Consider the following 25,170-nt stretch of genomic DNA (forward strand, 5'->3'; position numbering starts at 1 on the left):
AGAGACACTTGCACGCCCCCTTCTCGAGTACTGCTGCGCAGTGTGGGACCCGCCTCAGACAGGATTCACGGAAGAGATCGAAAAAGTTCAAAGAAAGGCAGGTCGTCTCGTATTACCGCGAAATGGGCGAGACAGCGCTACGGATATGATACAGCAATTAACATGGCAGCCGTCAAAACGAAGCCGTTTCTTGCTACGGCAGGACCTTCCCATGCAATTTCAATCGCCAGCTTTCTCCTCAGAGTACGATAATACTTTTTTGGCGCCCACCAACACAGGTAGAAATGATCTTCATAATGAAACAAGACAAGTCAGAGCTCGCTCGGGGAGATGTAAGTGTTTGTTTCTCCCGCGACTGTTCGAGAGTGGAACGGTAGGGGAGTAGCTTAAAGGTGGTTCGATCAACCCTCCGCCAGGCACCTAAGTGTGAATTGCAGAGTAATCATGTAGATGTAGATCAGGATCTGCACGGCCCCCCTTACACTGGAAATGAGCCACACTCTCAGAAAGAATGTTACCTCCTGCTTGCTGCTACTTCCGTGGCATCGTGCAACACGCCCTTCAGCTGCCACCTTTCTATTTAGGAGCGCGCAGTCTGTTTTCCGACTAATCGTCCAGTCACCTACGTTTATTCTTTACGTTATTCGCAGTCTGCTCCGAAGTATTTAACGGGTTCGTCTGCAGGCATCTCAGCAGAGTTATCGAAATGAAAGATATCGCATCCTCCAGCCACGCCACAGCACCCTCTAATATAACAAATACGAGTCGCAGACCGGGGACTTCGAGTACATCAATTACCACGTTACGTGTTTTACGGCGAAGCCCTCCAACCTTTGGAGTCTTCTGCAAGTAGCGGAAACCGGTAAATACACCTGTTGCACATGAATAATAGTGGTAAACGAAATGAATGGTACTTATTCTCGGCAATTCCTGTAGTTCCCATCGCTAGTGGAACCAACACGACAATATCAGTCAGCTTTTAGAGTAATTTACCCGAGATTTTAGGGGCAGAGCGTGCCAAAGTCAGGTTCCTGATACAGAGAATAATTCTTACCCGATGTCTTACTTACGTTGTGGGAAAGTGTATTTGCTGCTTCTTAAAGGTCACGCATTTTCTTTGGCCTCCAGGATTCTCACCTCTTTTTTGGTTGATTCTTTTACTGGTAATTCAGGGTGTAAAAATATGCTTTTCCCCGGGTGAAAATACACTTTTTCCGTGCTAAGTGACGGTAGGTTTCCAGTAAATTTTCCCTCGGAACTGTAAAACTTATCAATCCTTTGAATGGTTTACGGTTTATACACTGGCGTGGAACTTCCTGGAAAAAATGGAACGGGGAGAGAAGTTTTTGAACGGCCTTTCATTTGCAGCAAGATATAGGCCTACGCTGAAAGTTTCGTATTACGAAACTATAAATTTGAATTGCACCAAACACGGCACCCTAGTTTCCGGAGCTTTGAAATCGAGATTGCGACGTCATGGCACGTGACTTGGCCAGCCGATGACAGCAGACATTCAGAGCATAGGACATGCGCTGTACTAAGCCAATAGCAATCACCTACGTAGCGCGAACACACAAATAGGAAAAGTTAGGGGTTTACATTAAAATATGAAGTGTAGCAACAAGAAAAGCCAAGCTTTCGCATACAATAACGACGTTTATTGCGTGTGTTGTACTTTGAGGTACGTCGCACAAATTTGCCAGTAAATTTAAAATACTGACGTAAATGTCTGGTCTTCAGGGCTCGAAACGAGAGTCGAACGCTGTTTTTTTAAGACATTCATCCCACTTCCTCACACGTAACGTAATTCATCCTGCGTAGAAGCATATTTACTTTGAAAGTAACACTTTTCAAACCACCATTCGCAAAACTATCCCCAGACTGTCACAAATACCTTCGGCTTAGCAGTAGCCAGAGAGCGCCAGAAAACAGGCATTACTGCGCGTGTGCAGCTGCAGTGACGTAAGAAGGCCGCATGTTTGTGTGTATAAAGCACAAAGAGGTGTTACATTACGCCATAAAAGAAACAGGACGTCAGAGGATACTCGGAATGCATCAGATTTTCGTAAACTATACTAACGTGAATACTTCGGTCTGAAGTGCACACTGCCCAGATTCACAGTTAAGTAGGTCCCACCTGACATTAAGCTTTTCGGTGTGGTTTTTGGGACGTAAGTTTTCTTTCAGTAGCAGTACTGTAGCATCTCATGTTTTTTTTTCTCTTCATTATGACATAATGCCATACATGGCAGAACATGAAAACGTGCACTTTACATTCAACGAACAGCTGTGGAATGAAACACTTCGTTTCAAATAAATTGACTTCCTCAGCGAGAATAGTAACGCCAGATTTGTGTAGCAAACTGACAACAATAACTTCATAGTTCTGCAAAGCAATTAATGCTTGACTGCCAAAAACTTTGAAATAAAATCCAGAAAAGTGAAACTAATAATATATTTTTGCCTTCAATAAATATGTTAATGTATTTTAATTCGCTTCATAGCTCCCGGCCACAGAAATACGTTTTGTGTTCATTTGACGTGCGAGCTGTATATGAAGAGGAAGCAGCCAAATCACTGAACGCAAACACGGGTCACGTGGACACTACCCCCCCTCCACCCCTTCGCTGCAACACAGATAACTCTGCGCATGCGCGAATGCGGCAGCCAGGGCACGCGACGCAGCTAACGGCCGGAGCAGTCCGAGCAGCGGGCGAGTCAACTGCGCATGCGCAACAGTCCGCTGGCGACTGCCCAGATGAACCTGACGTAGGCAGCTGTGACGTCACGCTCACAGAAAGGAGTTTATTGTTACAAAGTATCACATCGTCTTCGCCCCAAGGCCTTTGACATATTTTTAGCTGTGTTTTCTTGTTGTAAATGGCGCATTTCTCTGCAACTAAAGATTTATTTTTTTCCCTCCCGTCATGTTTCATTGCTGCAGTGTTATTCTCCAGTAGCGGGATACAATTTGCCAGAGAATCAGTTCCCACCAGCCAAAATTACAAAAAATTATCTGAAAACTAAAACAATGAAAAAATTCACGGGTTCTTCCCAGATTTCCGGTTGTCCTCAGTCGTATACAGTCTGTAATTTTTGAACACCCGTTCTTTGTACAAATATTTACTCGTTACTTTTCTTCCGAACGCTTTTTTACGCGCAAGACCCCCATTTGGTACCAAACCTCCGTACATGTTTCTGAATGTAGCCACGACTCCGATGGAAGCAATAAACACACCGTAACTTCCCACCCGAGACTGCTACACTTAACTATTTCCTGTACGATGTTAGTGAGCCGACGCACCGCAATCCCTCCTGCTTGTTCTTCGTACGTCTCTCGCTGATATGGCCACTTGGGCAGTTCTTGCAGCAGAACGGATAGCTATTTAGATGCAAGCAGGCGATCTGTGTGTCCAATTTGGTGGTGAGAGTAGCTAAACCATTTGAAGTAAATTCCAAGACGCCATCACAGTACATTTATTAAAGAATGCAGTAAAACAGTTAGCATTTAAATAGGTAAAACGGTTCACCACATGAAGTTACAAAAATCGGGACGTGTGTGTGTGTGTGTGTGTGTGTCGCAGGAGTTTAAAGTCTGACATGCGCCGAGATGAAATCTTGTTCAGAGCCCAAAGGCGACATTGCAGTTGTGAAAATAACTTACAGTAAATGGCGAATATATACATACATTATTGAAAACAGGTTCCCCTTTTATGCAGAAAGAGTAATTTCTCTTGTTACGTAAACATGTTTAGGCACCTCTGTGCCATACCCAGTGGACATCTGATTATTGTAAGCTGTAGAAAGTGAACATATTTTATGTTTTAATTGATCTAACAAAGACAGGCCTAAAGAAAGTTTTTTTTTCCTCTTACCGTGATTTTTACATTACGCAGTTTAGCAGGACTATCTGTATGGTGTCCTGCACTGCACACCTCTTGATTATTCAGCGACGTAATTTTGGCGTCAAAACATTTAGCGTATACATGTTATTGCTCAATTTTTTTGCGACATCATTCTTTTTGCGTTCTGAGGGCACTGCACACACAAACACACGTTGTGTTTGCTAAAGCCGTTAGCGTTCAACTCTTCTCGAGAGTATTTGGCGACGAATTTGAATTTTGTTTACACTATCGGTCTCTCTCTCTGTCTCTCTCTGTGTGTGTGGGCCTGTTTCTTTTCTCCCTACTAATTTGTTGGTTTAATTTCTGGATCATATGGGACTTGCCACTATTTTCCTCTGGTATATGTTTTATTGTGTGTAGCTGCTTTGTGTGATGGTGTTTGCTTACGGATGTTCTGTTCAGTCTGTGGAGTCAGAATCTGAAGCTTGTGCAGCACCGGGTGATTCGGCGGTTTGTGAACGGCGATGCTTCGTGGCTGTCGGTTTCCCGAATATTGTGAAGCCATGTGTGGCGTTTCTCTTTCAGACGGCGAGATTCAGAAAATTTAGTGTGTTTTATGTTTCCGTTTGTAGCCTGGTGTGAATGTGTGGGTCTAAGTTGTTTGTCTCGCCGTGTAGCGGTTACACACGAGACCGCCTGCTGCGCCACAGGTGGGCCCTGGCGGCCGATGCTGAGTGAGGGGAAGTTGCAGGTCCGTCTCGCAGCCGAGTACTGGAGGCTGGCGGGCGCGAGTCTCTGTCGCGGCCCCACGGCTGGCTCGCGAGCCCTCACCCCAGCCACTCACCGTCACGCCGCGCGGCGAATCCGCTGCCGGCGCATGCGCGGGGAACGCCTTCCCGCTCGCCGCCGCCACTGCTGCTGTATTCTGCACTGTTCCCTTAGCTGCAGCGTCACACTGAAACCTGAAATCTGGAAAAATAAGTTGCTGTCGATAGGGAAAGCAACCTCACACGCTCAATCCGGCCAGTTCCCTTTCGACGTCAACATTTTATGAGTCTTTCACATCGCTTGACACTTTATAAGAACCCCCTCTGTGCACACTGGACATGTATCTCTTCCATCTCTGTAACCACCAGGTATTCGCTCCAGTGCAGCACTGCTGTCAGAGGAACCGTGTTTTAAAAGTTAGTTGTCGTAGTGCGTTTCGTTTTTGACATCCCCGCTGCTCGTTCCGTCATTTTTATTAAACGTCGTAGACTCAGGTGACGAAAGTTAGGAAATAACGACACGCTCATGTACAGATGGCGACAGTATGGGAAAGTGTGTAATTTACATCGAGAGTCAGATCTACATTTGAATTAACGTAACAACAAGTCGCTCATTAGAATCTCACCAACAGTTGGAAGCACTTGCTCGATTAGTGGGCCAAAGTAGAGAATTTTATTTATTTTAGTTTTCGTCATAGTGTCACCTCTACGAATCTGCCTGATGTGTGACTCGTTCCGTGTGCAGTGTTGCCTGGTATGTGGTGTAACTCTTGCTACCAATGTGAGGCTGCAATTAAAGACGGCAAGTATTTGCGTACTGCAGATACATAAGTGAACTCGGCGTGAGATCGCAACTGAAGACACATTCTGACTGAACGACTTGTGTGCCAGTAATCCGAGTATGGTGCGGTTTATGCTGGTGTAACATAGCACCACGCACGCTAGCAGCATATAGTTTCCAGTAATGGGGTAATGCAGTGGTCTGGTCCGAACAACGAACGTTAGTGCAGCTGCGTGATGTGGTAGGCAACCAACAATATTGCGCCATTCGTGTCTTGAAAGAGATTGAGTGCTGACATTATCTTGAGAGAGACAGGTGGTGCTTAGTAATAGTGCAGTGTTTATCAGTTGTTACTCAGCTTTTGCAAAAACTGATCGTGAAGTATTTTACAGACTGACGGGCTCCTCACGTTAGTTTACAGGTATCTCTCGTCGTTGTCCCGGTGTTACCGGAGTTGTCATACGCAGCACAAAATGGTATGTACAAATAAATGAACAAAGGATTGATTTTTGTATACTTTATTTGAAAGACCAACGCATATGGTGTAACTGCTTGTGCTTCCTGAATGCCGTATGTCAGCGTTGTGTCAGCATATCCACCAGCTCCTGCTTTCCCCTCTGCCTGGCGAGGTCCAGGGGGGTCCTGCCACCCCCATCCCGGGCCCCCCTGTCCGCCCCCGCCAGCAGGAGCTCAGCCGCCGCCTCTGCGTGGCCCGTCTCTGCCGCCCAGTGCAGCGGCGTCCGCCCCCGCCAATCCCTGGCGTTGGGGTCAGCAGAGGCGCCGGCCAGCAGCCGCACCACACCAGCGTGGCCGTTCTCTGCAGCCCAGTGCAGGGCGGTCCAGCTGGTCCCCAACGCCTCCCCCCTCGCCGCCACGTCCGCCCCCGCCGCCAGTAACTCGCGCGGCTGCTCCGCCGCGCCCTGCTCGGCCGCCTGTATCAGCCTCCTCCCTCTCTCCTGTTGAGAGAGGCTCCTGCACAAAACATCGACACACTCTCACTCTACTACACACACACAAACACACACACACACACACACACACACACACACACACACACACACACCGAATGAAAGAAGCCGTCACAGACGCGAAACTTCCAGCAGTCCTCAATACACTTCTGCCTAGCCATGAGTTACAAATGTAGAAATCTTCCCTCTACGATACAGATCAACCAGCGTATGACAGACACATACCAGTATCCCACTATAGAAATCTGCAGCCGCTTCCCGTTAAAAATTGGTGCACTGCATCTCATTACCAGCTGTTTTAACTTTTTCTCCTAATTCACTCTGAGGAGTCACCTCCTGTGACCTCAGCATCCTGCTGGTAACCGATGTTTGAGCTTCACACCTCTAACGGTTACTTGTGTGTGGAGCAATCCCTTCCGACACTCGGGAAGAAAACATAGGTAACTAATCAGATATCTAAGTACAGAAATACAACTTCCTCGTCTGTTAACAAAACATAGGTCGCAACACAGGCCAGACCACATCGAAGGAAAGGCTTAAATTGTCCAGTACAGCTGCAGTATGTGTTGCTTAAAAACCGTATCGGACGGAATGTATGCGCCAATTGTGGATGAAGTTGTAGACGAACACGCATTCAGACCGACAGGCATCCGCTTTTATACTTCTAAGAGATACGGGAACGCCGACATTTGACTCCTGTTCCCGTGTTAGTGCAATTTACTCCGTAATGTGGTGTTTTTCTGGACAGGGCAGTCGCTGAGGTGGGAGTGAGCGGCGCCAGGCTGTGTGGCCAGACTGGGTCGCCGGGACAGCACTGTGGAGCGGAGAGGGCGCACGACTTGACGGACACACTGTACCGCGTCCAGGGCAGAGGGCGGCCAGGGCAGGCGACCCTCACAAGCGACGCCCCCTACCGCCTGTCAGCGACTGTCCAACACACTTCAGTATGTGCTCAAAGTATTTAAATAAAGTGTATTCCGTCTACGTACAATTGCGAGTAGTTTGTAATTTCGACCTGAGACCAGGTGTTTCACCGTCAGGAAGCAACCGCGTGCCTTCGAGCAGAGACCAGGTCGAATGTTAGGCTGAGCCGTGCGACAGCCGTGTCTGCAGACGCAGGCGGCTGCGGCGTGGCGCACGCGAGCTGCAGGGAGGGCCGAGCGTCGGCCGGGCTGCCCCCTGTACTCGGCTGACTCGCCTGCAAGGCCTGCCGCCGTCTTCTCTGATGGCCGCACGGCCGCAATTGACACACTTCGGCTGCGGAACGGCAGTCGGCGCTACACCAGGATTGTCGATATTTTTAAAAATATGGAGTGTCCAATACATCGATACTAATTAAAATGTCAATATCGACACTCGATTTCTTGAAAAAAGTGTGTATCGGCGGGCAAAATATCGGGACACTACTGCCTATAAAAATATCGGCTGCACATTGTAAATATACTGCTGGTTCTAGAGTTGTGGAACTATCGACTTATTATTACATGTTCTGTACATCAACAAGCTATACAGCGTGTATACGTGCACAAGGGGAAAAAAGTTCACGCATTTTTCCTCGGCTTCTCGGTTAAAAATAGACTTTCTCCCGGGTCAAAATACACTTTTTCCGTGTTAAGCGACACTATACTCTTCCTCCCCACTGTAAAACTCATCACTTCTTTGATTGTTGTACCGACGTAGAATTCCCGGCACTTTAGGAAACTAAATTCAGCGGAAAAAAAAAACGTTTTGCAAGACCTTTGATGTCGTGCATATGTTCCTATTATGGGGGTATAAATTCGGATTCCACCAAACACCGCACGTTACTTTCCGATGCATTGAAATCGAGATTGCGGTGAGCTTTTGTAAGCCAGCCATAGCTCATGTCACGTGATCTCGGCAGGTGATGACAGCACACGACACGCGATGTAGTCAGCCAATAGCAACATCACTCTTAAGTAGCGCCAAGACACAAATAATAAAAGCTCATGGTTTCAATTAATATACACAGCGTTCACATACAATATTGGTCTCAAAGATTAATAAGCTGCAAGAGAAGCTAAGGCTGCACATACAATATTGATGATCTGTGCGCGTTTTACACTTTAATACACGTCACACTAACGTGATTGTAAAACTTTTAGTAACGACCCAAATGTCTCATCTTCTGGACTCTAAATTCCTCTAAATAGCTCGTCACCGAAGAGTTGATTTTTAAATGAGAGTCAAACGCTCTTTGATTCAATAAATTCATCGTACATTCTCGCACATAGTTCATCTTGCGTAAAAGGAAATTTACGCTGTACGTTTTTGAAACCACCATTCTCAGTATTTTCCCGCGACCTGCTAGAAATATGAGGTTCGTTTGAGCAGCTGACAGAGAGCGCCAGGTGGAAGGAGCCACCGCGCTTGCGCAGCTACGATGACGCAGGAGGCCCTCATGTTCCTACGTGTAAAAAACTCTGAAAGATCTTACATTATGTCACGAAAGGAACAAGAGCATCGGGATTTCGTGCACCACACTCAAATGCACAATTCGCCTTAAAGTGCACATTCCCAAGTCGAGATTCCGATGTAAATTTCCTTGCAGCACCAGTACTGCATTACATCATGTTTGGTTCTTTATTATGCCATAATGCCATAACTGCACTTGATGCGCAGCGAACAGTTGAAACTAGGCAATAGTGTGAAATTAAACACTTTGTTTCAAATAAATTGACTGCCTGAGCGGAAAAGATTATTAAAAGCTTAATCTCTTTAGCGAACCTTGAAAAATAACTTGACTCTTCTGCAAAGCGATTACTTCTTGCCTGTCAGAAAGGTGGAAATAGAATCTGAAACTAGTAACATACTTTAGCGAACGTATTTTAATTCATCTGACAGTTCCTGGTCACAAAAATCCGTTTTGTTTTAATTTAACGTGAGAGCAATAAACGAGGAGGAGACAGTAAAACCGCTGAAGGTATACACAGGCCACGTGGAGGCGACCCACCCGCCCACCACAGCTCGGGCTGCTCTCTGCACCAGCCCCGGATCCACCGCATTTCCCAAGGGCGGCGACGTCAGACGGCGGCTCCCAGCCACACTTCTGTAACCACAACAGGGAGCTGGGACGGCTCACACGCCACGGCACTCAACTGCGCATGCGCGAGAGGCAGCCCGCAACTGCTCACACGAATCCAATTCAAACAGTCGTCACGTCACGCCCATCGGAAGCAATTTGTTGTTATCGAGCACTGCACAGTCTTCCTAAAGCCTTCGACATACTTTGCTGATGGCAGACGCTTGTATGAGCACTGTGTTTTGTTGTTGAATGTGGCGCATTTCCTTCGCAACTAAAGTTTTATTTACGTTTCTTTTCTGTCGTTCATGTTTTTTTGCTGCAGTATTATTCTGCAGTGGCAGGGTACAGTAGTATCCTTTGTTATAGTATTGGTTCTCACCAATCAAAACCACAAAAATTTAACTGAAAACTGAAACAGAAAAAGGCATGTGATGGGTCCATCGTGGTGTTTCGTCACCACAGCGGGTTTGTCCGGAACACTTCATGCCCGCTTCCCTGCTTTTCCATTTCTGCAAAGGCCAGGCACCTACCAGCTGCAGCGTCGAAATTCTGCGGCCAAGTTAAAGCGTGCTTTTTCCGTTGGCAGCGCTGCCCGCCGATTACGTCAGCATTTCCCCTCACATGTCTGCGCCCACGGCTTGTCATTTACATTTTTGTTCTTCATTTTCAGCAACTGTTTTTCAAGAATTTCGATGTGCAGAAATAGCACACTAGTTCCGTTGAAAATTATTTTTTTAGGAAATTGGTGTTTTGTTTGTTGACGTCGTAAATCTTGTCACTCCATTCAATCCCCCCCCCCTACCTCCCACGCCGTGGTGCAATCGGTGTTTTTGTTCTCTGCCACAAATACTTGATTCACACACTCAAAGGGCAAGATTGGACGTGATGAAAACTCAGAAAGTAGTAAGATTATTAAACACTTGAAGGTAAGAATCATGTCCCACTACAATTTGAAAATAAGACAGCTTCAAATATTTATCGAAAATATAATATAAAATAAAAATATCACAGTCGATATTGCCGTTTTGATATCGACATATTGATATACCGACAGAAAATGATGTCCGATATACATCAATATTTTTTGGAGAAGATATTGATGTAACTACATTTCATCAACATCCTTAAGCTGAAGGCATGGGACATTCCATTTTGCAAATTTTTACGGATTCGAAAATTACGACATCCACAGTGATGTGAGTACGACAACAATACCAAATTTCAGGTATTGTCTGTCAGCACAGAGAACACAGCGGCCGACTGCCTTCACTTTACGACCGAGTGCAGCGGCGTTATCACAGTCGATTATTAGGCGCAGACTGAAGCTTGAGTAGAGACTGATGCAGACTAATACAGACTGACTAATCGGAGGTTATAATACCTCGCGCGTTCAGGTATCACTGCGCGAGTGTGATCCGCGAGGAGAAGAGGTTCTACGTTAGCAGCAATCTCATTGGCTGCGTTACACATTAACACGCGGATCGGCAGAAACAGAATTTGGTCCGTCTCTATGGCAGTGCCATCTCGTAGTGCGGAGAGGGACGAGCGCTGCGCCTGCGCTGTTGTGCTTAGCGGGGCGCGCTCTAGTGGGAAAGTTGCGTACGCGCTGACTACGCGGAACTATGTACACAACAACACGTCAATCACCGTGCAGGGGAGGATACTGTGATTGAAAGTCATTGTCAGCTGCTGGAGGATGAAGACGATGATTCCTTGCCTGTGTTGTTGATTGTATCTTTTTAACAGCTGTTGTTGTCACTGTGCCTCTTGCTTCGGACATGCGTTCGTGTGCAAAGGACCTGTACATCATTATTCTTAAGAGGTAGGGATACTGCAGCCACAAGAACGACAGAAATCGGCTCTCGGCATATATGCTGTCCAGCGAGCAGTCCGATCCGTGAAGGTGTCAGGGCTTGGTTGCACCATCACTTTCTCCCAGTGGGGCAGCGAGCCAACTCCAGAGACTTACTGGAACGTCAAACAACAGCGGCCAGCAGCAGTGTACCACATTGGCTCAGAACTGTGGTGTCGGTTAATGGGGAATACAGTGTTTGCAGTTGCTCACTGGATTTGCTGCCTTGTTTCACTGATGCACCAAATATTCTCAACTCCAAACCTGAACACTTTGTCATTGAAACTTGGATGCAGCACCAGTGAGGGGCAGGCAGGGCACGGCCTGACGTCGCTGCGCCCACCAGCCTACAAAATGCAAGTGGCCGCTCACGCCGCGTTAAACCCTGGCCACGCCCTGCCACTGCGACGACACAGTTTGCGGTGGAGCCCCTAATTACTCTCATTAGTTTTACCCTCGACAGTAATAGTAGTGTAAAGTCCAGCAGTAGCTGTGGGTAGCTTTCACTATTGGTGTGTAAGCTGAATTTCACTCCTCTGCAGTCAGTATTGTTATTCCGTGGTGCTGTTTTGCCAGTTGCCCACAGTGATACTGTACAGAGCGTGAAGAGGCTGTTTCCCGTGTAAGAAGTTAATGTACCTGAAGTTCGCACATTTATGGAGCTATGCAGGTGCGAGTGGCACACAGTCAGGCTGTTTTTCCATGAAAGGCAGCTGACAATCGCTATATATCCGAGAAACGTGTCAATGCACGAAAATAAACCGTCGTTATAATCTAGTGAACTAGGGGGGAAAAAAACCAAATCATTAAGGCAGCCTGGTAGGGTTCTGGGCGGTGCAACACCGAGACGTTATCACAGACGGTTCTGGTGGACAGAACGATGCAACCCTCGCTTCACTAATAGAATAACGAAACTGGATTGTAACAGTAGGAGGCCGGTGGTTCGATCACAAGTAGATCCACACGCTGTACGTGTCTACAGCTCAGCACGATATGTAACCGAGCCACGAAATCCGTGAGTCTCCGTATAGGGGGAGCAATGTGTTTTCTAAAGTCAGTGCATATATTTAAGTTACAGCATTTATTTTGCACCTACTTTCCCACTTGAAACTTAGGACACTCCTCTATTCTATTGCGTCTTGCTGCATTCTGCTCTGATCAGTTTCAAATGGCGTGCTGAACAGTCGCATTGTTGCTAGTCCTAGTCCTGTGGAGGTACTATTCTGGTACATCGAGCACCTTCTTCAAGTTCAAAAACAGCTATGTCAATGGAGTCTCAATGAAGCCATCTTGTAAAACCTTTCAGCTGGCTGTAGGGCATATTTTTTCAGAAAGCCGACTAGTTATGCCCACTAACATCGGTCGCTGATTTCGAACAAGCGAGATGAATATTAGGAAGTTGCTAAGGAAAAAACAGCTCTGCGCTGACTGGAGATGCTGTGCTCGGGACGCCCGGCAGATGCCACCAGCTGCAGGGCGTGGTTTAAGACGGGCGGGGTGTGCAGTGCTGCACACGCCTCCACCCTGCCACGCCCACAGCACAGCTGACCTCGTCTGCCGCCTATCGTCGACGGGCACCGCTACCGTCACCCCACCTGAGCGTGCCTTCACCCCTGACTCCAACTTTCATTGTGGCTGATGTTTTCTGAATTTCTTCATTTCTAAACGCTACTACCAGAGCTTTAATTTGCATTAAGATCATCAGTGGCTGCTACGTACGAAAGTTGTGTTGTTGTGGTCTTCAGTCCAGAGACTGGTTTGATGCAGCTCTCCATGCTACTCTATCCCAGTCCCTACTGCAACCTACATCCTCCTCAATCTGCTTAGTGTTCTCATCTCTTGGTCTCCCTCTTCGATATTTACCCTCCGCAGTGCCCTCCAGTACTGAACTGGTGATCACTTGAGGCCTCAGAATATGCCCTACAATACGAAAGTATCCATCCACGAAAGTCATCTCAAGCAAATTCGAATAATATTTGAGGACACGCACGAAACAAGCCACATCAACACCCTCTGCTGTTAACAGCCGGTTTTGAGCCCACTTACTTCTAATTCTGCTTACTCTTACTTTATCACTGTTTTTATGTTTTCTTTTGGGACTCTGCATACACCTGTATACGCAACGATTCATTAATGCATCCTCTGGGTTACGTGAATGCCGATGCACTGAAACCCTGGCTTCACACCCATTTCCTTCACCAGTAATTTGTAACACGCATAAAGACCATCGAAAGTTGCAATTACACTAAACACACCGTTAAGCAAGGAAATAATTTTTCCTAATAACTGTAACCTGGGTGCCATCTAAAATTTTAAAAACTTTGAAATTCGATTTCTTCGTTAGTATAACGTTTGGTTGACACGGCAGTGAGTGTTGGCGTGAGGGTACAAGTCGCGGACTTGCAGCGGCCACTCACCGCAGGCGGGAGACGGCGGAGCTGTCCGGCGGCGGTGGAGATCGGGGGGCGGCGGGGGCGGCGGCGGGGGTCCGGCTGCTGTCGCTGGGCGGCCGGGCGGCGGGGGCGGCCGGCGCGCTGGAAAACAAGAGGCGCGGCTGGAGGCGGCGGACACCGAACTGGACACGAGAGCCCGGCCGCAGGGGCCAGCACCTCTGCCTCAGTCACACAACACCTGCCGGGCACAACCTGGCGAGCAGTTCAAGTCGGCTGGCTTGTGAGGTTGGTTGAAACCCAATGTATGGAGGCTCAGTGATGTCACTGAAGACAGAGAGAGAGCGAGAGAGAGAGAAAGGGGGGGGGGGGGGAGGAGATGGAGAAGATATAATCTGGTAACTCGGGGTACCAACTTACATACAGGAGTTGTTTGATAGGCTGATATTTTGATGAACAGTGGATAACTACCATGCAATACGTTTGACGCCTGAAGGAATGAAGAAGGTGATGGCCAGGAACTACAACAGCTATACTGCAAACGTTACAATGAGTAGTTTCAAAATTTGCTTTTCAGTAAAGCAGACAAAATCATACAGGCATGTAATGTCTCTATAATTCGATTTCTTGAAAAGACAGCAAGGGTTATGTGTTTCTGACTTAAACATTATCTTCCGTTTTAAGCTGGACAAGAGACTGAGATTGAGAAGATTACACTACAGGCTGCTGTTACAAGAAAAAGTGGGTCAGGCGGTACAATCAACATTGCCTCACAGGCAATGTTTACAACTTGTCAAGTAATCTGTAGAGTATTGCATACACATTCCAAAAGATTTGAAAAATAAAGGAGACAGCCTTGTATGAAGCATACGTGAGAGACAGAGAGTAACAAATAGGAGTGGGACCTAAGCGTCACATCAGTACTGACATTGTACAAGATGCTTCAGACTCAAACAGATCCATAGGCAACGTAATCTGGCGTATCCCAGTAGGAGCAAACTGGTGCATTCCACTGGACGGCCTCCGACGGCGCCAGAGACGATTACAGACGTGACTGGAGGGCAGAGATTTGCCGCCTGCTCCTCCAGCATCCAGTACAGTGAGGTAACCAGTACCTGTGTGTTTCCTAGGAGGAGAGGCATGGCACATATTGCGGGTGATGGCTGAACAGAGACGAGAAGACAATGTGACTGTAAGGCCCACCACTGTGTGTGACCATGCTGTCGTGCTGACTGGATTGTTCTCTTGTCGTTCACTCACAATGTGCATCAGGAGCCCCTGTGCTCACAGCACCTTCTGTACTGGACGGCTGTAAAAAAATTTGTAAATTTTAGGAAACATGTTATGGGACCCAACTGCTGAGGCCATCCGTCCCTACGCTTACGCACTACTTTAACTTAAACTGACTTACGCTAAGGACAACACACACACACCTATGCCCAAGGGAGGACTCGAACCTCCAACAGGAGGGGGGGTGAGGGGGGAGCCCCGCAGACCGTGACGAGGTGCCTCAGACCGCACTGCTACCCCGCGTGGCGCCTGGACGTCTGACTGGGAATCATTACCCTGCTGTTTGGAGCCCGTCATCTAGAGGTATCGTCGTCCTCGATCCTGGGCTCGAACCCCGCCATCCACATTGTGAATAAAAATCATCAGCATTGGCAGCCGAAGGCTCCTGGCATAAAAGGTCACCCTCATTCAGCCAACAGCCTTGCCAGAGTGGGCGGAGGGGATCACGGAGGCTCAGGGCCCTGCTTTGCCGTTTAGGTTAGTGGAAGATTCAGCAATCATGAGTGGCATGAGAAGGAAATGGAAACCACTTCATTAAAGGTACGCGAAGAGTATCAACACGACATGTGGCCTGTAACTGAACACACATCATGACGATCCTGCCAAGAGCTTCCAGACTACTGGCGATTCAGATACCTGGGAAGAGACTGCCAAGACTGACATGACCTGACAAAAAGATTGAATAACCAACCAAGGGATGACATTATACGAGTCCAGACGTGGAATGTGAGGAGTTAGAATGTGGTAGGAAAGCTGGAAAATAATACACTACTCCGCATTGAAATTGCTACACCAAGAAGAAATGCATATGATAAACGGGTATTCATTGGACAAATATATTATACTAGAACTGACGTGATTACCTTTTCACGCAATTTGGCTGCATAGATCCTGAGAAATCAGTACCCAGAACCACCACCACTGGCCGCAGTGATGGCCTTGATACGCCTGGGCATTGAGTCAAACAGAGCTTGGATGGCGTGTACAGGTACAGCTGCCCATGCAGCTTCTACACGATGCCACAGTTCATCAAGAGTAGTGACTGGTGCATTGTGACGAGCCAATTAGAGATCTGGAGAATGTGCTGGCCAGGGCAGCAGTCGAACATTTTCTGTATCCAGGACCTGCAACATGCGGTTGTTCATTATCCTGCTGAGATATAGGATTTCACAGGGATCGAATGAAGGGTAGAGCCACGGGTCGTAAAACATCTGAAACGTAACGTCCACTGTTCAAACTGCCGTCATTGCGAACAACAGGTGACAGAGGCGTGTAACCAATGGCACCCCATACCATCACGCCAGGTGATGGGAATGAGAAATACATGCTTCCAATGTGTGTTCACCGCGATGTCGCCAAACACGGATGCGACCATCACGATGCTGTAAACAAAACCTGGATTCATCCGAAAAAATGTCGTTTTGACATTCGTGTACCCAGGTTCGTTGTCGCGTACACCATTGCATGCGCTCCTGTCTATGATGCAGTGTCAAGGGTAACCGCAGCCATGATCTCCGAGCTGATAGTCCATGCTGCTGCTAATGTCGTCGAACTGTTCGTGCAGATGGTTGTTGTCTTGCAAACTTCCCCATCTGTTGACTCAGGGATCGAGACGTGGCTGCACGATCCGTTACAGCCATGCGGATAAGATCCCTGTCATCTCGACTGCTAGTGATATGAGGCCGTTGGGATCCAGCACGGCGTTCCGTATTACCCTCCTGAACCCATCGATTTCATATTCTGCTAACAGTCAGCGGATCTCGACCAACGCGAGCAGCAATATCACGATACGATAAACCGCTTTCGCGATAGGCTACAATCCGACCTTTATCAAAGTCGGAAACGTGATGGTACGCATTTCTCTTCCTTACAGGAGGCATCACAACAACATTTCATTAGGCAATGCCAGTCAACTGGTGTTTGTGTATGAGAAATCGGTTGGAAACTTTCCTCATTATCAGCACGTTGTAGGTGTCGCCACAGGCGCAAACCTTGTGTAAATGCTCTGAAAAGCTAATCATTTGCATATCATTGTATCTACTTCGTGTCGGTTATATTTCGCATCTGTAGCACGTCATCTTCGTGGTGTAGCAATTTTAATGGCCAGTAGTGTAAAAGGAAAATGCTAATGCTCAGTCTCCAAATGGTTGTGGTGATTGAAGTGAAATGGAAAGAAGGCAAGGACTTCTGGCCACGTGAGAATAGGGTAATATCCACAGCAGCAGAAAATGGCGGAGCAGGAGTAGGATTCAATATGAGAAGGAGGTTAGGGCAGACAGTGAGCTACTGTGAACATTTCAGTGATAGGGTTCTTCCCAACAGAATCAACAGCGAACTAACACCAGTGCCGACAACGATAGTTCAGGTATACGTGCAGACATCGCAAGTTGATGAAGATATAGAAAAACTATGTGAGGATACTAAACAGGTAATTCAGTATTTAAAGGAAGATGAAAATCTAATAGTCCGCAAAGGAAACTGTAGAAGAAAGGATTACAGGAGAATGTAGACTTGGTATCAGGAAAGAGAGAGGAGAAACACTAGTTGAGTTGTACAATAATTTCAGCTAGCAATAGCGAATACTTTGTTTAGGAATCACAAGGAGAGGAGGTACATTTGGGAAAGGAAGTCAGATATGGGGAGATTTCAGTTACATAGCATCATCGTCACGTAGAGACACTGGAATTAGATACTGAACTGTAAGGCATACCCAGAAGCAGATACAGATTCAGATCACAATTTAGTAGTGGTGAAGAGTAGCCTGAAGTTTAGGAGACTAGCAAGGAAGAATCAGTGTGCAAAGAAGTGGGATGTAGTAGTACTAAGGAATGAAGAGTTCTTTCAGTTCTCTGAGGCTATAGATACTGTGATAAGGAACAGATCAGTAGGTACGTGGTTGAAGAGGAGTTTATATCTCTAAAAACAATCACAGAAGCTGGAAAGAAAAACATAGGTACAAAGAAGCTAACTGTAAAGAAACCATGAGTAACCGAAGAAATGCTTCAGTTGATGAAAGTAGGAAGTACATAAATGTTCAGGGAAATTCAGGAATAGAGATGTACTACTCACTTCAGAATGAAATAAATAGGAAGTGTGTAGAAGCTAAGGCCATATAGCCACAGAAAAAGATGAAGAAATCGGAAAAGAAATGATTGTTGGAAGTATTGGCTCAGCATAACAGGAAAGTCAGAACAAACTTTGGTGAAATTAAAAGCAAAGGGGGTAACATTAAGAGTGGAACCGGAATTCCACTGTTAAATGCAGACGAGATAGCAGACAGATGGAAAAAATACACTGAATGCTTGTATGACGTGAAAGACTTGGCTGATGGTGTAATAGAAGAAGAAACATTAGTCGACATGGAAGAGATAGGTGATCCAGTACTAGAGTGAGAATTTAAAAGAACTATGGAAAATTCAATATCAAATAAGGCAGAAGGGATAAATAACATTCCATCAGAATTCCTAATATCATTGGAGAAGTAGTAACAAAATAACTATACACGTTCGAATGTGGAATGTACGAGTCTGGTGATATACCATATGACTTTCAGAAAAAGACCAAGACAAGTATGAGAATTATCGCACCATCAGCTTAACAGCACATGCATCCAAGTTACTGACAAGAGTAATATACCAGGTGATCAAAAAGTCAATATAAATTTAAAAACTGAATAAATCACGGAATAATGAAGATAGAGAGGTACAAATTGACACACATGCTTGGAATGACATGGGGTTTTTTTAGGACCAAAAAGATACAAAAGTTCAAAAAATGTCCAACAGATGGCGCTTCACCTGATCAGAATAGCAATAATTAGCATAACAAAGTAAGACAAAGCAAAGATGATGTTCTTTACAGGAAATGCCCAATATGTCCACCATCATTCCTCAGCAATAGCTGTAGGCGAGGAATAATGTTGTGAACAGCATTGTAAAGCATGTCCGGAGTTATGGTGAGGCATTGTCGTCGGGTGTTGTCTTTCAGCATCCCTAGAGATGTCGGTCGATCACGATACACTTATGACTTCAGGAAACCCCAAAGCCAATAATCGCACGGTCTGAGGTCTGGGGACCTGGGAGGCCAAGCAGGACGAAAGTGGCGGCTGAGCACACGATGATCACCAAACGACATGCGCAAGTGATCTTTGAAGCGTCTTTTTTTTTGTTCTAATAAAACCCCATGTCATTCCAAGCATGGGTATAAATTTTTGCCTCCCTATCTACATTATTCCGTGGTTTATTAAGTTTTCAAATTTATACTGACTTTTTGACCAACCGATATATAAGACTGGAACACGATATTGAAGTTCTGTTAGATGTCGGTTCAGGAAAGTTAAAGGCATCAGAGGGACAATTTTGATATGCTGTTGATAATGGAAGCACGACTGAAGAAAAATCAAGCCACGTTCATAGGATTTGCCGACCTGGAAAAAGCATTCGACAGTGTGAAATTGAGCAAGATGTACGAAACTATGAGAAAATTAGGGCTAAGCTTTGGGAAAGACAGGAGAGATGCAATATTTACAACAAGGAAGAGGGAACAATAAGACTGGGAAACGAATAACGAAGTGCTTGGATTAAAATGTGTGTAAAAGAGGGATGTAGTGTTTCTCTCGTACTGTTTAGTCTACACATCGAAGAAGCAATCAGGATGAAACGACATTAATGATAAGAACTGCTGATGAGATTGCTTTCCTCAATGAGATTGGGGAAGAATTACAGGGAATGGAATGAAGAAGCTAATGAATGCGGAATATGGTTTGAGATGAAATTGAATAAAAACGAAAGTAATGGGAAGTAGCAGAAATGAGAACAGCGAGAAACTTATCATCAGGGTTGATGGTCAGAAAGTAATTGAAGTTAACGAGTTCTGCTTACTAGGCAGCAAAATAACAGATGGAGGAAGGACAACATCAAAAGCAGAGTTGCACAGGTAAAAATGGCATTTCTGGCCGAGAGAAGTCTACTAGTATCAAACACGGGCGTTAATGTGAGGAAGAAATTTGCGAGAATGTACGTTTGAGCACAGCACTGTATGGTAGTGAACATGGGACTGTGGGGAAACTGGAGCAGGAGAGAATGGAAGTATCTGAGATGTTACACTGGGCGTCTCTGATTTCTTTACTTGACGTAACTGCTGACAAAAAGAGTTCAACGTGGAGCTTTAATAAACCAGTCGTGACAAGACAATTACGCCATCGTGAGCTGTCAGCGAATGGCATTCCGTGCACGGGTACTGTACAGCACTGGTACATCAGATGTGAGATGCTGACAAATATTTTAGTATCAGAAATACTCACACACACGCACACACACACGTATGTTACTGGTAGACACAGAACAACATCCTGCCCCGTGCTCACCTGGGTTCTGCTGGTGGCTCACCGAGCAGCTGACAAATATTTTAGTCTCAGAAATACTCACACACACGCACACACACGTATGTTACTGGTAGACACAGAACAACATTCTGCCCCGTGCTCACCTGGGTTCTGCTGGTGGCTCACCGAGCAGCTGACAAATATTTTAGTCTCAGAAATACTCACACACACGCACACACACACGTATGTTACTGGTAGACACAGAACAACATCCTGCCCCGTGCTCACCTGGGTTCTGCTGGTGGCTCACCGAGCAGCTGACAAATATTTTAGTCTCAGAAATACTCACACACACGCACACACACACGTATGTTACTGGTAGACACAGAACAACATCCTGCCCCGTGCTCACCTGGGTTCTGCTGGTGGCTCACCGAGCAGCTGACAAATATTTTAGTCTCAGAAATACTCACACACACGCACACACACACGTATGTTACTGGTAGACACAGAACAACATCCTGCCCCGTGCTCACCTGGGTTCTGCTGGTGGCTCACCGAGCAGCTGACAAATATTTTAGTCTCAGAAATACTCACACACACGCACACACACACGTATGTTACTGGTAGACACAGAACAACATCCTGCCCCGTGCTCACCTGGGTTCTGCTGGTGGCTCACCGAGCAGCTGACAAATATTTTAGTCTCAGAAATACTCACACACACGCACACACACACGTATGTTACTGGTAGACACAGAACAACATCCTGCCCCGTGCTCACCTGGGTTCTGCTGGTGGCTCACCGAGCAGCTGACAAATATTTTAGTCTCAGAAATACTCACACACACGCACACACACACGTATGTTACTGGTAGACACAGAACAACATCCTGCCCCGTGCTCACCTGGGTTCTGCTGGTGGCTCACCGAGCAGCTGACAAATATTTTAGTCTCAGAAATACTCACACACACGCACACACACACGTATGTTACTGGTAGACACAGAACAACATCCTGCCCCGTGCTCACCTGGGTTCTGCTGGTGGCTCACCGAGCAGCTGACAAATATTTTAGTCTCAGAAATACTCACACACACGCACACACACACGTATGTTACTGGTAGACACAGAACAACATCCTGCCCCGTGCTCACCTGGGTTCTGCTGGTGGCTCACCGAGCAGCTGACAAATATTTTAGTCTCAGAAATACTCACACACACGCACACACACACGTATGTTACTGGTAGACACAGAACAACATCCTGCCCCGTGCTCACCTGGGTTCTGCTGGTGGCTCACCGAGCAGCTGACAAATATTTTAGTCTCAGAAATACTCACACACACGCACACACACGTATGTTACTGGTAGACACAGAACAACATCCTGCCCCGTGCTCACCTGGGTTCTGCTGGTGGCTCACCGAGCAGCTGACAAATATTTTAGTCTCAGAAATACTCACACACACGCACACACACACGTATGTTACTGGTAGACACAGAACAACATCCTGCCCCGTGCTCACCTGGGTTCTGCTGGTGGCTCACCGAGCAGCTGACAAATATTTTAGTCTCAGAAATACTCACACACACGCACACACACGTATGTTACTGGTAGACACAGAACAACATCCTGCCCCGTGCTCACCTGGGTTCTGCTGGTGGCTCACCGAGCAGCTGACAAATATTTTAGTCTCAGAAATACTCACACACACGCACACACACGTATGTTACTGGTAGACACAGAACAACATCCTGCCCCGTGCTCACCTGGGTTCTGCTGGTGGCTCACCGAGCAGCTGACAAATATTTTAGTCTCAGAAATACTCACACACACGCACACACACGTATGTTACTGGTAGACACAGAACAACATCCTGCCCCGTGCTCACCTGGGTTCTGCTGGTGGCTCACCGAGCAGCTGACAAATATTTTAGTCTCAGAAATACTCACACACACGCACACACACACGTATGTTACTGGTAGACACAGAACAACATCCTGCCCCGTGCTCACCTGGGTTCTGCTGGTGGCTCACCGAGCAGCTGACAAATATTTTAGTCTCAGAAATACTCACACACACGCACACACACACGTATGTTACTGGTAGACACAGAACAACATCCTGCCCCGTGCTCACCTGGGTTCTGCTGGTGGCTCACCGAGCAGCTGACAAATATTTTAGTCTCAGAAATACTCACACACACGCACACACACACGTATGTTACTGGTAGACACAGAACAACATCCTGCCCCGTGCTCACCTGGGTTCTGCTGGTGGCTCACCGAGCAGCTGACAAATATTTTAGTCTCAGAAATACTCACACACACGCACACACACACGTATGTTACTGGTAGACACAGAACAACATCCTGCCCCGTGCTCACCTGGGTTCTGCTGGTGGCTCACCGAGCAGCTGACAAATATTTTAGTCTCAGAAATACTCACACACACGCACACACACACGTATGTTACTGGTAGACACAGAACAACATCCTGCCCCGTGCTCACCTGGGTTCTGCTGGTGGCTCACCGAGCAGCTGACAAATATTTTAGTCTCAGAAATACTCACACACACGCACACACACGTATGTTACTGGTAGACACAGAACAACATCCTGCCCCGTGCTCACCTGGGTTCTGCTGGTGGCTCACCGAGCAGCTGACAAATATTTTAGTCTCAGAAATACTCACACACACGCACACACACACGTATGTTACTGGTAGACACAGAACAACATCCTGCCCCGTGCTCACCTGGGTTCTGCTGGTGGCTCACCGAGCAGCTGACAAATATTTTAGTCTCAGAAATACTCACACACACGCACACACACACGTATGTTACTGGTAGACACAGAACAACATCCTGCCCCGTGCTCACCTGGGTTCTGCTGGTGGCTCACCGAGCAGCTGACAAATATTTTAGTCTCAGAAATACTCACACACACGCACACACACACGTATGTTACTGGTAGACACAGAACAACATCCTGCCCCGTGCTCACCTGGGTTCTGCTGGTGGCTCACCGAGCAGCTGACAAATATTTTAGTCTCAGAAATACTCACACACACGCACACACACACGTATGTTACTGGTAGACACAGAACAACATCCTGCCCCGTGCTCACCTGGGTTCTGCTGGTGGCTCACCGAGCAGCTGACAAATATTTTAGTCTCAGAAATACTCACACACACGCACACACACGTATGTTACTGGTAGACACAGAACAACATTCTGCCCCGTGCTCACCTGGGTTCTGCTGGTGGCTCACCGAGCAGCTGACAAATATTTTAGTCTCAGAAATACTCACACACACGCACACACACACGTATGTTACTGGTAGACACAGAACAACATCCTGCCCCGTGCTCACCTGGGTTCTGCTGGTGGCTCACTGAGCAGCCGACTGACTTCGACGATGTCTTTCGGGTACTGCAGCACGGCGTCTGCCCAGCCCTGCGTCGCCATTACTTTGTAGTCGTGGTCCCTTATGAAGTGGACGGCGGCCGCAGTTAGGCTGGGGCACGAGTGCCTCACCGCCAGCACAGCTGCAGCCGCCGCCGTCTCCACCTCCAGCTGTGCCGCCACCTGCTGTTCGCAGGCGGCCTTCAGGGCGGACAGGCCGTATTTGTCGGCTGCCGTCAACAGCTCCGGGGCCGTGTCGGTCAGCTGGGGTGCCTGCAGGGTGTACATGTAAGACAGTAGCTGCCTCAGCACCGGGCCCCCCACGTCTGCGATTCTGACCTCGCCGCAGCTGGCCTCCAGCGTGTCGTGCTGGAACATGGCTCGGAACACGGGGCTCCTGGCGGCCAGGACCGCGCGGTGCGCCGCCAGCCGCGTCTCTCCCGCCACCAGCGTGACGACCGCGCCGTCGCCCGCGTCCAGCAGGGTGCCCAGGTCCACGGCCGCCGTCCTCTGAACCTCAGCAGCTGCCGACATGGCGGAAGGTCCTGAAACACGGCGCCACCGAGCCCACCTTACACGGCACCCTCCACACTCGTACGACGCACGTGCAGACCTGTACAACAACAGCTGGTGAATGTTGTCCACCAGTGATCCATTACAATGTCACGATATCCTGTCTGCGTAAAACTCTTCCAACAGCACAGCTTTCGAGATTTCCCATACCGTTGCAGCACCCTGATTTTGGACAACATGTCCTCAGAAGGTGTGTAGACCTCATTCCCCAACTTCTTTCTACAGAGTAGGATTGTTCTATCACGATGTCTTTCGAAATGGAGATAGTAACTGTCTCAATCTCTCTAGTTATTTACAGAAAGAATGACTTGACACTTGGTATGTGCATTGCTCTGCTTTTAACAGCTATTTCTGCAAGTCTTGTAGGAGCTACCTCACGCAGTGGACAGACAATCTGCTACAAGAGTTGGGGGTGACTTAATGGCAAACAGTGCTACGGGGTAGTTGTGGCACCCAGACCGAATCCTCTGACATTTCCGACAGATTCCAGCAAGACAACACCAAACCGTCAACTGGTGAACTCTTAGCAATTGGTAGAGAATTGTCTCTTCCAGTTAGCTGAGACGTGCTATCATTTTGTTACTGATGTCAGACAGCCACAATACAGGAAACTGTTCTCTTAACACCAACACGTTGTAAAGCCGTCACTGATAGGAGAAGCGGGCTCGTTGTGAAGTTGTCAGTAAGGCCAAATGTATCATGGACACAGTGATTTCTCCACCAACAGGCTCTGGCAGCCACGGTTTTACCTTCTGATCTGAAAGACGTGCTTAAAGAAAACGATCAAAGCTCTGAAGTCAAATAAAGTGTTGCAAACGACTGTTTAGAATCATCAGAATCTCCTCAGATTTGGTAGCTTTCCAAAGGAGAGGTATTGACGAATTCTGGAACTTGAAGCTGAATTTTAAGAACATTAAAACAAGATTCCAA

At 47.1% G+C, this 25,170-nt stretch overlaps 1 protein-coding gene across 1 annotated transcript; it reads right to left on the reverse strand.

Moving 5' to 3' along the window:
• Nucleotides 1-5,968: 5,968 nt before the first annotated feature.
• On the reverse strand, nt 5,969-24,201 carry LOC124553961 (cortactin-binding protein 2-like). The gene is made up of 5 exons (XM_047127975.1): nt 23,636-24,201; nt 13,739-13,790; nt 11,470-11,603; nt 9,309-9,428; nt 5,969-6,365 (listed from the first exon to the last, which is right to left on the reverse strand). Exons 1-5 carry the CDS (start codon nt 24,199-24,201, stop codon nt 5,969-5,971), a joined length of 1,269 nt encoding a protein of 422 aa, XP_046983931.1.
• Between the last annotated feature and the right edge of the window lie 969 nt (nt 24,202-25,170).

The sequence above is a fragment of the Schistocerca americana genome, chromosome 11, assembly GCF_021461395.2.
Source record: "Schistocerca americana isolate TAMUIC-IGC-003095 chromosome 11, iqSchAmer2.1, whole genome shotgun sequence".
In the NCBI taxonomy this organism is placed as follows: domain Eukaryota; kingdom Metazoa; phylum Arthropoda; class Insecta; order Orthoptera; family Acrididae; genus Schistocerca; species Schistocerca americana.